At 35.6% G+C, this 11,988-nt stretch overlaps 2 protein-coding genes across 2 annotated transcripts; one reads left to right on the top strand and one right to left on the bottom strand.

Annotated features, from left to right (window-relative positions):
• The first annotated feature begins 1,169 nt into the window (after positions 1–1,169).
• On the top strand, positions 1,170–3,775 carry LOC111435657 (probable phospholipid hydroperoxide glutathione peroxidase). Its single transcript, XM_023073104.1, has 6 exons — positions 1,170–1,437; positions 1,961–2,037; positions 2,306–2,367; positions 2,476–2,594; positions 3,111–3,278; positions 3,416–3,775. The coding sequence occupies exons 1-6, from the start codon at positions 1,393–1,395 to the stop codon at positions 3,446–3,448; spliced, it is 504 nt and encodes a 167-aa protein (XP_022928872.1). The 5' UTR covers positions 1,170–1,392; the 3' UTR covers positions 3,449–3,775.
• Positions 3,776–4,960: 1,185 nt separating this feature from the next.
• Positions 4,961–10,396, bottom strand: LOC111435656 (AT-hook motif nuclear-localized protein 5-like). Its single transcript, XM_023073103.1, has 5 exons — positions 9,300–10,396; positions 8,795–8,862; positions 8,338–8,469; positions 5,765–5,923; positions 4,961–5,645 (listed from the first exon to the last, which is right to left on the bottom strand). The coding sequence occupies exons 1-5, from the start codon at positions 9,745–9,747 to the stop codon at positions 5,421–5,423; spliced, it is 1,032 nt and encodes a 343-aa protein (XP_022928871.1). The 5' UTR covers positions 9,748–10,396; the 3' UTR covers positions 4,961–5,420.
• Between the last annotated feature and the right edge of the window lie 1,592 nt (positions 10,397–11,988).

Here is an 11,988-nt window from a genome sequence, read left to right as displayed (position 1 = left end):
AAAAAAAAAAAAAAAAAAAAAAAAATTAAATTAATGAGTAATATAATTATTTTTTATTTATAATAGACATTTTAAAAATTCATTTGAATCAAAATACAATAATCTTACAATTTTATATATAAATATAGACCTTTAAAATTTTAACACGAAAAAAATAGGATTAAAATTAAAAAATAAATAAAAGTGTAGAGAGAGAAAGTTCAATTCGCGTAGCTCATCCATGACAATTAAAAAGGTTCTAGAAACTATAGATCGTTGACTTTTGTAAGCCGTCAATGTTGACGCATTTTCTAATTATGATGTCAATAAGTATTTTATATACGTTTTTTATTTCAAAAAAAGAGGAAAAGGGAATATTAATTTCATTCACACACAAGTAACGAACCAAATTAAAATTCCATCTAAAATAATAATTATTATAAAAATTAACTCACATTTTTATACTTTAAAATAATAATAATAATAATATATTTCTGTCCAGAATCTTAATAAGACGTCATGATCACATTATCTACTTGTCTTTATTGTCTTGTTTTTTCATTATTTATATATTTTTTTAAAAAATATTATAAGAAATCACCCGATATAAAATTATTTCGAGCTAAACACGCTTAACTATTATAGAGTTTATATGGTTGAGTCACCCAAAAGGAACATATACTGATGTATTTTTCACCGTTTCAGTTTATTTGTTATAATAAGAAAAGGAATGTACATCGGAGCATTCCTCATCGTTTCTGTTTATTCGTTATAACAAGTCACTTGTTGATGAGCATAATTATTTAAATTTTAGTTTCTGGTCTTGTTTTTTCACGTTTTCGGTATAATTGTTTTTATTTTTTAAAGTAATATTTAGTTTTTAAAACATTTATTCACATATATATATATATATATATTAAAATATTTAAATAATATTTTTTAAACAAATCATAAGATTTTAATTTTTTAATTTTTTTTTGTAATTTAAAATTTAAAGTAATAAAAGAATATTAATCAATTGAAAACTAAAGCAGTGGGAAAAAGAAAAAAAGAAAATCAGCCGTCCATTCATAACCGAGTACGGTTCGAACCTCCGCCAGCTAAATCCCAACGTGGCAAAACAATGAGCGCCACGTGTCATACGCGTCTTCCAAATCATATATAAAGCCCTCATGGTTCATCTGCTTGTATCCTCCATCTTCTGTATTTCAATTCGCTCTATAGTCGGAAGGAATTTCTTCAGCGTTCGGTCTTTATCTTCTTCACCTCTGGTTTTGAACAAGCGAATCTAGCCCGATTTCGAAGCAAACTCTTCTGCATAATTCGCAGTGTTTTTCTGTAATTCGTTTCGTTTCATCAATTAATCCAGGTTTTTCGCGTCTTGGCTCGGTGTTTATTCGGTTGAATCATACTATGGCCACCGCCTCCAAGACTTCAGTCCATGATTTCACCGTAGAGGTTGGATTTCTTGTTCCTTTTGCGTGTTTTTGTGAGTTTCTTTTGGTTATAGATCGAGTTGAGTTGAGTTGGAATTCCCATTTTGAATGCTGAGAATTTGGAATTTAGGGGAAATGGCTTTTGTTAGGGTTCTTCAAGTGTTAAGGTTATTTTAATCAAATCATATGAACTAGTGATCTTAATCAAACTTTCGAATAATTTCATCCTTTTTTGAGAGAGCTTTGCAGGTATGGTATCATCATTGTGAATGTATCATGTAAATTGCTCATCTCTGTTTATGAATTTCCCTTCAATTCAAGCTGCTTCCACATCCTTTTGATGGCTGGTTGAATCAATGGGTTTTGAGTTTGCTTTCTAATTAAGTTGGGAAATCCCCTTTTTCTGTGAAGCTCTTTCTTCGTAGGCATGTGATCGTTTTGTCACTGCTTGTCAACGACGCCATGTTCATAATGTTACAGTTTCTTTTTGGAACTTCTTGCTAAAATCTTTTGGTTTTAATGATTTTTTTTGCCTCGGCTTACAGGATGCTAGAGGAAATGATGTCGACCTCAGCATTTACAAAGGAAAGGTCCTCTTGATTGTCAATGTTGCGTCCCAGTGGTAACGTGATTTATGATGCCTTCTCTGTCTCCAAATTTGTGTCTATGTAGTCAAAACAGTAGGATTCTGACTTTGAGTTGCCATTGATAATCACTTGAATGAAAGGTCTCTAGATTTTCAAAAGGCTTGCCTTCACGTGCCATTATAGATTTAAGAGAATTTTAGTATGAACTTGATGTATAGTATAGCGTTATATCTATGCTAGATTCCAAGAACTGAAATTGAGTCTATATTTTTTTAATGTTCTGTTTTTGATGCATTGCTGCAGTGGCTTGACTAATTCGAACTACACTGAACTGGCCCAACTGTATGCTAAATACAAGGACCAAGGTTTGTTCTAAAGATCCGTCAATCCCTCTTCTCTATTGCTTCAATTCATCCTTTCTTCTTTTCCATCTAAGTTCATATTTATCATTTACGCTTGTGTTCTGTTTATAGGATTTGAGATTCTTGCATTTCCGTGCAACCAATTTGGAAGCCAGGAGCCAGGAACCAATGAAGAGATTGTTCAGTTTGCTTGCACCCGTTTTAAGGCTGAGTACCCCATTTTTAACAAGGTAAATAAGATTTATGATATAGACTTGACACCTTCAAAATTTTATTGGGATTATAGTCTTACTCGGTTGACACAAGGGATGTGAGATCCCATATCGGTTGTAGAAGAGAACGAAGCATTCCTCATAACGGTGTGGAAACCTCTCCTTAGCAGACGCGTTTTAAAATCATTAGGCTAATGGATATATAACAGGTCAATATCTGTTAGCAGTGAGCTTGGACTATTACAAATGGTATCAGAGCCAGACACCGGACGGTGTGCCAGTAAGGACGTTGGGCCTCTAAGGGAGTGGATTGTGTGATCTCACATCGATTGTAGAGGAGAACGAAGCATTCCTTGTAAGGGTGTGGAAATTTCTCCCTAACATACACATTTTAAAACTGTGAGGCTAATGGGGATACATAACGAGCTAAAGTAGACAATATCTACTAGTGGTGGGCCTGAGTTGTTACAAGGAACGTGAATCAAAGTGGTAGACATTAGGCGCTATAAAAACTCATTTTCTTTTTCATAATAGGTGGACGTGAATGGAAAGAACGCCACTCCTCTATACAAGTACTTGAAGTCGAGCAAAGGTGGGATCTTTGGAGACGGCATTAAGTGGAACTTCTCCAAGTTCTTGGTGAACAAAGATGGAAAGGTGGTCGATCGTTACGCCCCAACAACTTCCCCACTCAGCATTGAGGTAAATGAATCCAATAGTTCTTCAAACCAAGTTATTTGAGTAATCTTTTCATTTTCTCTTCTTCCCATCACTGCAATTAGTCAAGAATCAATGAGCTCACTGTTTGAACTGTGGTGGGGTTGGGTGTATTTTTGCAGAAGGATGTGAAGAAGCTGCTGGTAGCTGCTTAGAAGTGCTGTGTATCTTTCTCTTGTTATTATTAGACACATGAATAAAGCTAAAGCTGCTGTGTATTTGGTCTGGTTTCTGAATGATATCCATGTATTTACAAGGCTGTAGGTTGAGAATTATGTTATAAGTTGCTCGAGCTTTGATGAATCTGTCTGGATTTGTTGAGATCCCAAATGTGTAGCTGTGTTTTTATGAAATTTCTGGGCAGATTCTTCACGAAAACGCAGTTCTCATCCCCACGAGTTCTTATTTCTTATTCATTAAGTTATGTTTGTGTCGCCTTTTTTTCGTGTATATAAGAAAAATAATTATACTATGATATGATAGATCAGTTGCTTCCAGACTTAGACCACAACTATTTGATGGCCCCACTCAATTTAAGTTCTTGCAGTACCAAATTGCTTGTTTTTATATTTACAATGTTAGTATTTTTATTAAATATGTTCATGTGGGTTCCGATTTTTTAGTGTTGTTTTATATTAAAAGAGAATGTATTAATTAATATAATTTTTAATATGATTAATTGAAGTTGGTTAACGTTGTCTGATAGGAATATATATTAAATTATGGTCGTGAATATATACAAATAAAAGAATGGTTTATATGACAAATATTTATTTAATACCGACAAAAATATCTTTTTTTCGCTTTATTTTATTTCAGTTCCTTTCATTTGGAATTGGAATAAGTTCTAAAAAAATCAAAATTTTGATATATTTGAAATATTTACTAAATTTTAATATATAGTTTGTGTATGATAAAATGAAGTATCGTCTCTTTGGACCCATTTTAATACTATCTGTTTTGATGTATTATGTGTCGCCTTAACTTTACAATTTTAAGGTTTTCACCCATTTTAATAAATGTTTTCGTTCATCTCTCCAATCGATGTGAGATCTCACAATCCACCTTTCTTATGTACCTAATGTCTCGTTGACACACTATCCAGTGTCTAGTTCTTATACTATTTGTAATAGCTCGAGACCACCGCTAGTAGATATTGTCTACTTTAGTTCGTTACGTATCACCGTCAGACTCACGATTTTAAAACGAATCTATTAGAGATCTTAAAACGTCTCTACTAGGCAGAGGTTTCCACCTTTATACGGATTAGTTTGTTCCCAAACCGATGTGGGATCTCACAATCCACCCCTTTAGAGACCTACCTCGCTAGTACACCGTCCAATGTCTAGCTCTAATACCATTTGTAACAGCTCGAGCCCACCGCTAATAAATATGAATGCTTTAGCTTGTTATGTATCATCACCAATCTTACGATTTTAAAACGCATCTGTTTGGGATCTGTTTCCACACCCTTATAAAAAATGCTTTGTTCCATTTTCCAACCGATGTAAGATCTCACACTGTCTCTCTTGAGATGCTACTCGATGATGCCCGATCTTCAAACTGTCCCAACGACAGTGAATGCATAGCAGGTTTCGAATCGAAGATCATGTATGATCTTTATGTAATCTATGAAATTCCCCATAAACATATTGAATGGATCAAAGTACAAAGTTTATGAACAAAGAACTAATTTCTATTCCATTCCAGTTCTGTTCACCATTTTAAAAAAGGGAATTGAAATAAGAGAATACTCTGATATATAACTAAAAATTACATCTTAGAACACAACATAATGTCCTATAACTCCCTAATATTTTCATTAAATCGAAAATTCCCGCTCGAACTACCAAACGTACTTCCTCCGCTACAGCAGCCCCGCAATCTTACCCTCCAAAAACCCGAAACTCTGTCCAATAAAATCAACATCGACTCCACAAACTCGAAATGAAGCCTCTTGCTACATACCATATGTTAGCATCAATATGTGAACTGCTGCAAAAAGAAGTCGACTCGGTAAACGCTACGGTCCTCCTCGCAAGGTTTGGTTCGGTTCGGTTCGGTTCAGTTCATTTACAACAACACATATGTACAAAATCAACATGTGTATGTTGCAACATATATTCATCATCCTCGCGTCAAGTCAATTCCAGTATGGGAGTTTCTCACATCAATCGAACGGGAACCGGGCCAACCACCAATCGGAGACGGGTTGTAGGTGTGGGCAGATGGGGCACTCGTAGGCGAAACCATATTATCCCGGTGCTCATTTCTGGAATCGTCGTTGCTTTTCGGACCAGCGACCTGCTTGTTTTTTATCTTTGCACCATAAACAAAACTACATACAACTACCTGCAAGAGAATAAGATATGCTAATCCTTTTCTTTCTTCACTCAAAACAATGGGAAAAAAGTATGAACTCGAATTGAAGGCGATGTTGCCTTGTTATGTTATCGAATGACATGAAGTACCTGAACGGGGCCAGCTGCCATAAGAACGGCAACGCCACCGCCGACGACATGACCATCAGGACTAGAAAGGGAAACACTAATACCGCCCGTCCTACTTCGAGGACCGCCATCTTCAGCCACCAAGTAAGAACCAGACAAGCACAATATCTGGAAATGACCCTGCAACATCAAAGAATCAATCTTATCTAACCAGAAAAATTTCAGTGTCCTGTGAAGAACATTGCTGCTTCATTCAATCATGTCATTATTAGATCTTTACTATGCTTCAAATCCTCACCCTCCTACCTAGAGAGGAGCTAAAACTGCAATGTTCTTTTGCATAAATAGGAACCATTCCTAAGCCTAACTAATGTGAGATCCCGCATCAATTAGAGAGAGGAACGAGTGGGATTGTGAGATCCCACATTGGAGAGAAGAACGAGTGCGAGTGAGGACACTAAGCCCTGAAGTGGGGTGGATTGTGAGATCCCACATCGATCAAAGAATGGAACACATCGATTGGAGAAGGGAACAAGTGCAAGCGAGGATGCTGGGCCTTAAAGGGGGTGGATTGTGAGGTCCCACATCGATTGGAGAGGGGAACGAGTGTCAGCGAGGACACTGGGCCTTGAAGGGAGGTGGATTGTGAGATCCCACATCGATCAGAGAGGGGAACGACATCGATTGGAGAGGGGAACAAGTGCAAGTGAGGATGCGGGGCCCTGAAGGGGGTGGATTGTGAGGTCCCACATTCATTAAAGAGGAGAACGAGTGTCAGCGAGGACACTGGACCCCGAAGGGAGGTGGATTGTGAGATCCCCACATCGGTTGGAGAGGAGAAAAAGAATTCTTTATAAGGGTGTGGATGCGTTTTAAAACTTGAGGGGAACCCCGAAAGGGAAAGGCCAAAGATCTTGGGCTGTTACAACTACAACCTTCTTTTCCAAGATTGACTTAACATACGTAGACCGAAGGGAGGTTTCACGCTCCTATCAACTTCACTATGAGCCTACAAAATAGCTGTTCTTGTTTACACCAAAGACATAAAACACTCCCACCCTCAGGCATCAAGAAGTAATTTCTCCACAACATAACAAATGACAGATATCACTACTCAAAAAACTCGAAAGAACGAACACCATTGACTTTATCCAAAGCTCTTCCTTGTTCGTGCTTTGACTACACTGGTGTGTTAACATTCGAGGATAAGGCTTACGTTCCTTGGAGGAACCCTTTCACCCAAAGAATTGGGAGAGATTCTTGTAGGTGTTTAGGTTGGCCTTGGATCATGTTCAAAATTATTGGTTGTAGAATGGAACATTTGGTTAGAGAGAAATAGAAACGTTTAAACAAACGAAGAGATGTCTTTGGATGCGGTTTGTACGTTGATGAGACCAAAAGACATCGACTCACAAACGCTAATCGTTCACTTTAAGGTTGTTTACTATTCGACCCATGTCATATTCCAACATGATGGCACTTCTTTTTGAATAAAAAGTCAACTAAACAAGAACAAAAACAAAGTCCACAAAGGCAAACCTCTCCGAACTTGTAACAGCCCAAGTCCACCGTTAGTAGATTTTGTCCTCTTTGGGCTTTTCCGTTTCGGGCTTCCCCTCAAAGTTTTAAAACGCATTTTTAGAGCTATGCAACGAAACCAGTACTCATCCAAACATCCTTTTTGGGCTTTCCCTTCTAGGCTTCCCCATTACACGTCTGTTAGGGAGAGGTTTCCGCACCCTTATAAGGAGTATTTTATTCTCCTTTCCAACCGATGTAGGATCTCACAATCCACCCCTCTTGGAGACCCATCATCCCTACTAGCTCACTGCTCAGTGTCTGGCTCTGATACCATTTGTAACAATCAGAGCCCACTGTCCTCTATGAGCTTTCTCTTTTAGGCTTCCCCTCAAGGTTTTAAAACGCATCTTTCAGAGTTACGCAGCAGAATTAGTACTCATCCAAATACTATCCTCCCTCAAGGCTTCCTCTCAAGATTTCTGGGTTTCCCTTCTTGACTTCCCCATTACGCGTTTGTTAGGGAGAGGTTTCCACACCCTTATAAGGAGTGCTTCGTTCCCCTCTCCAACCAATGTAGGATCTCACAACAAATATCAAACGAAAGAGAGAAAGAGCTCTAAGACTGATTCAAGACATCGACTTCAAAGAGATCTAGGCAAATGACAAACTACTCAAACAACTTAAAAACAAAATTCAGAAACTATACCGTACGATTCAAGACAGAAATTGCAATTTCTCCACATTGTTTAATAGAATTAACCACATGGGAGTTTTTTCTCGGATTTATCGTGTAGTTGATGACAATATCTCTATCGATAACAAGATAATAACATCAAAGTTGAATCAAGTCCATAGTAGATCGAAGATGCATAACAAAACTACCTATGCTTTCGTCGGAGATCATTTCCAAAAGGCGAACGTGCACAAAGGTAACGTATTGATGAGATTCCAAGCAAAATATTTGAAACAAAAATTCAAAAATTCACATATTGTTTAACAGAGAGGCAGAGAAATCAAAGTGCAGTGATTCTTCATAAAGCGGATATGAAAAGTCATTAAAATAATTCTTCAACCTCATATGTGACGCTCACGCCAGTAGATGCAGGTTGACGTAGCGTTACGGAAGAAACGGTACCATTTCCAGACAAGATGCAAACAGCCCTTGGCCTCTGCTGTGCAAACGACAATACTTTTGCTACGATGTCCTGCAAACAACGATATAGATTCAAATGCTTTTGTTTCCTTCGAACGGGAAGTGGGAAAATAAAAACGAAGCAAATCAAGAATTCATTTGTAGTCTTCGCCGCTTGTAAATATCACAACCTCAAGAAACCAAGGTAACAAAAATAAGGTTTTACTTCCACAAGGAATACAAATTAAATATCTCGAAAGAACGGTTGAAACTACGCCATAATGAATCAGATCGACTAAAGCCACAGCGTTATAAGTACAAATGAACTGTTCCAGAAAAGGCTATCACTGAACTCATAATGTTGTTTAGAAATATAAAAGCTCATAGCAATAGCATACTTCACCAGCTCCGACGTGAATAACATGCGGGGCGAAGGCTAGTCCAGCTGAATCGTTCATCCATTCACCTGAGAAAAGCAATAATGGTTAAGAACTACGAATCTCCACAATGGTATGATATTGTCCAAAAAGGCCTCGTATCAATAGAGATATATTCTTTACTTATATAGCCGATGTGGGACTCCTCTTCATCAATCCTCAACAATAACATCCATATATAGAATTTAAATACAAAGTACAAATATCACTAAAAGCGTAAACCCGAACGTTAAAGGAGGAAAACAACAAGGCAACATAAGAATGTTAATGCATCACTAAATTTTCCATGGTAAACAACACAAGCACATAGCATATAACTAAGTTGAAGTGAATAAGCATGATCACGACCTGCTCACAAGATGACATGTTTAAGATACTAAAAAGACCAACAATGCATGATGATCCTTTACTCGTTGATCAAACCATGAACATTGAAACCAAATAAGAACAAGAAAGAAAAATTTACCAAGTTGAGCTAATTGTTGTTTCCTTCCAGAACCAGGTGGCCGCCCTCGTCTTCGTCTGGGGGTCGACGAACTCATGCCGGGTGAGAGCTTAGAACCAACAGACATGGGAGACAGACCCAATGAGACCTGCCCATCTGGAGCATATTTCCGTGGCCTCCCTCTCTTCCTCTTTACAGGTTCACCAGAGTTCACTCCAGCTGAGGCATTGATACTCATCCCACGAAGATAATTTGAATGAGATGGCTCAACAGTATATGTTGATCCAACGGAATTGCCTCTGAGATTTGAGTGAGACAGAACACCCTGGTTAGCCATCGGCCGGAACACAGGGGAGGCATGGGATCCAGCCGTAGGCACCCCTGATCCAGACCCACCAAGCCCTCCTCCTCTATGTATGTAATAAGAAGCAGAGCCACCAGACAATGCCATGCCTTCCCTCCCATCCATTCATTTACTTGCAAGAATAGCCTCACTGAACAAAGACTTGGGTGGTCTAAACAACCAACAAAATGCTTTTTTACAAACCCAAATCACTAACCATAACACAAAAATGCAGAATTCCAAGACCCAACAAGCATTTTCTAATCAACAGTTGTTTTTTCAAGATACCCTCGTTAGAAATTGAAGAGAAGATGTGAAAAAAATGTCAAACGGAGCCACTCGTAGCCACTCGTAGCCCTCTTCCAAGAACACCAACAAAATGAATGAAAAAAAAGAAAAGGGTTTAAAAGGGGTTTAACAAGAGATGGAGAAGAACAAAACCCAGAAGTAAATTTGCACAAAGAGTGACAAAAAACAAAGAAAAGCTAAAAAATGGAGGTGAAACAAAAATGGGTTTCACCCAAAACAAAGAAAGCAGTGATGGGAAATGTGAGTGATAAGAGAAATGCAGAGGAGGGGAAGCAAAAAGAGAGAAAGTTGAAGGAGAGGTGGAATGAAAGGGAGAAGGAATGGTGGAAAAATCAAACCCTAGATTCAAAATCTAGGGTTTTGAGAAGGGGAAATGCAGGGGGAGGGTGGAAAAGAAGAGGGGAAAAGGGAAAGAAAAGACAAAGAAGAGGGGGGGGAGGGAAGGGGTGAAGGAATGGAAGGAAAATCAATAGAAAAATTTGAGCTTTTTGAAATAAAGTTGAATATTGGGTAATCTGTAAACAGTACAAGTGTGAGTGAACTGTGTAAGCTTTGAACTGTGAGAGAGAGACAGGCTTAAAGGCATTGTCTTTATCATATATTTCTTTTTTTTTTTTTTTTTTTTTTTTTTTTTTTTTTTTTTTTTTTTTTTTTTTTTTTNTTTTTTTTTTTTTTTTTTTTTTTTTTTTTTTTTTTTTTTTTTTTTTTTTTTTTTTTTTCTTTTCTTTTCTTTTATTTATTTATTTATTTATTATTTGTTAATTATAATTACAAAATAGTCCGATTGGGGAAGAGAGAGAGAAAAAGTGTTATTGGAGAGAGAGGAAGTGGGACCCACCCAAATTACCAAATCCATTGGTTGGTTTCTTTTTTTTTTTTTGGGTTTAGGGTAAAAAAAAAAAGAAATAAATAAAAAAAATCCTAAGCCCAGCTCTGTTGCCTTGTATGCCTATTTTTCTTTGTATTGTTATAAATAAATGCTTTTTGATGGTTTAGCTTTATATTGCTTGGTTTTTACTTTGGTTTTGGTTCGGGTTGGTTTCGATTTTTAGGAATAAATTTCAAAATTTGAGAGTAAAAAGTAACTTTTTCGAACTATATGGACATATAGTTGAAACCTTCACGGTTATTATTTAACCAAATTTCAAAATTCAAAGTAAAAAATGAAACTTTTCATATTATATAGGTATTGCCATAATTTAACCTAAAAAGTGATTTTTTTTTACAGATATGACGTTGTTAAGATAGTGTCCTAAAAACAAAATTTTGAAAATAATCGATTCAATAAATAAGGGTTACAATGCGTACGTTTAGAAGCTATCCTCAATTTAAAGAACTAATCACATGTTTAGTAATATATTTATAAATAAAGTATTTAGTAATTAAAATCAAATTTTAAAAATACTTAATTTATAAATTTGTAAAAGATTGACCAAAAATAAATATTTTAGCCTTATATATTATCCCTCCCTATTAATATATTTTATTTAATAAACTTTGTATTTAATATTTTATAACGTTATATAATTTATAATATATTATATAGTTGGACTTATCATTCTTGACAGAAATGAAATCATTAGTTTACAAATATATACAAAGTATATTTTGTTGTGTAGTTTTGCATTCTCTTAAAAAAATTATTTTGCAAAATTTCCATATTTGAATTATATAAATCAAATTTTGTTTTAAAATTTTAATTTACTAAATATATATTCACTTAATAATTTTTAAAATAAGGAACAGCATACCAACCATATATATTTTTTCAATAATAGAATTTATTTTATGTAATTTTCTAGATAAGTACAAAAGAATATAATTATTCAAATAAATTTTATTTTAATATATAAATTAAAAACTTTCCCTTTAAGATATTTCCCCTTTATACTAATAGATTTAAAAACTTTCCTATTCTATAAATTAAAATATAGATCATGTATAACTAATAGAACTCTAAACTTTATTAATTTAATAATTTTAACATAGAACAAAAAAAAAAAATAATTAAAATCCATCAAACAAAATAGTAATGTTAACAAAAAAAAAAAAAAAAAA

The sequence above is a fragment of the Cucurbita moschata genome, unplaced genomic scaffold (genome assembly GCF_002738365.1).
Source record: "Cucurbita moschata cultivar Rifu unplaced genomic scaffold, Cmos_1.0 Cmo_Scf00050, whole genome shotgun sequence".
NCBI classification, from domain to species: domain Eukaryota; kingdom Viridiplantae; phylum Streptophyta; class Magnoliopsida; order Cucurbitales; family Cucurbitaceae; genus Cucurbita; species Cucurbita moschata.
Note: the sequence above shows the minus strand (reverse complement) of the source record. Positions and strands in the feature narration are given on the sequence as shown.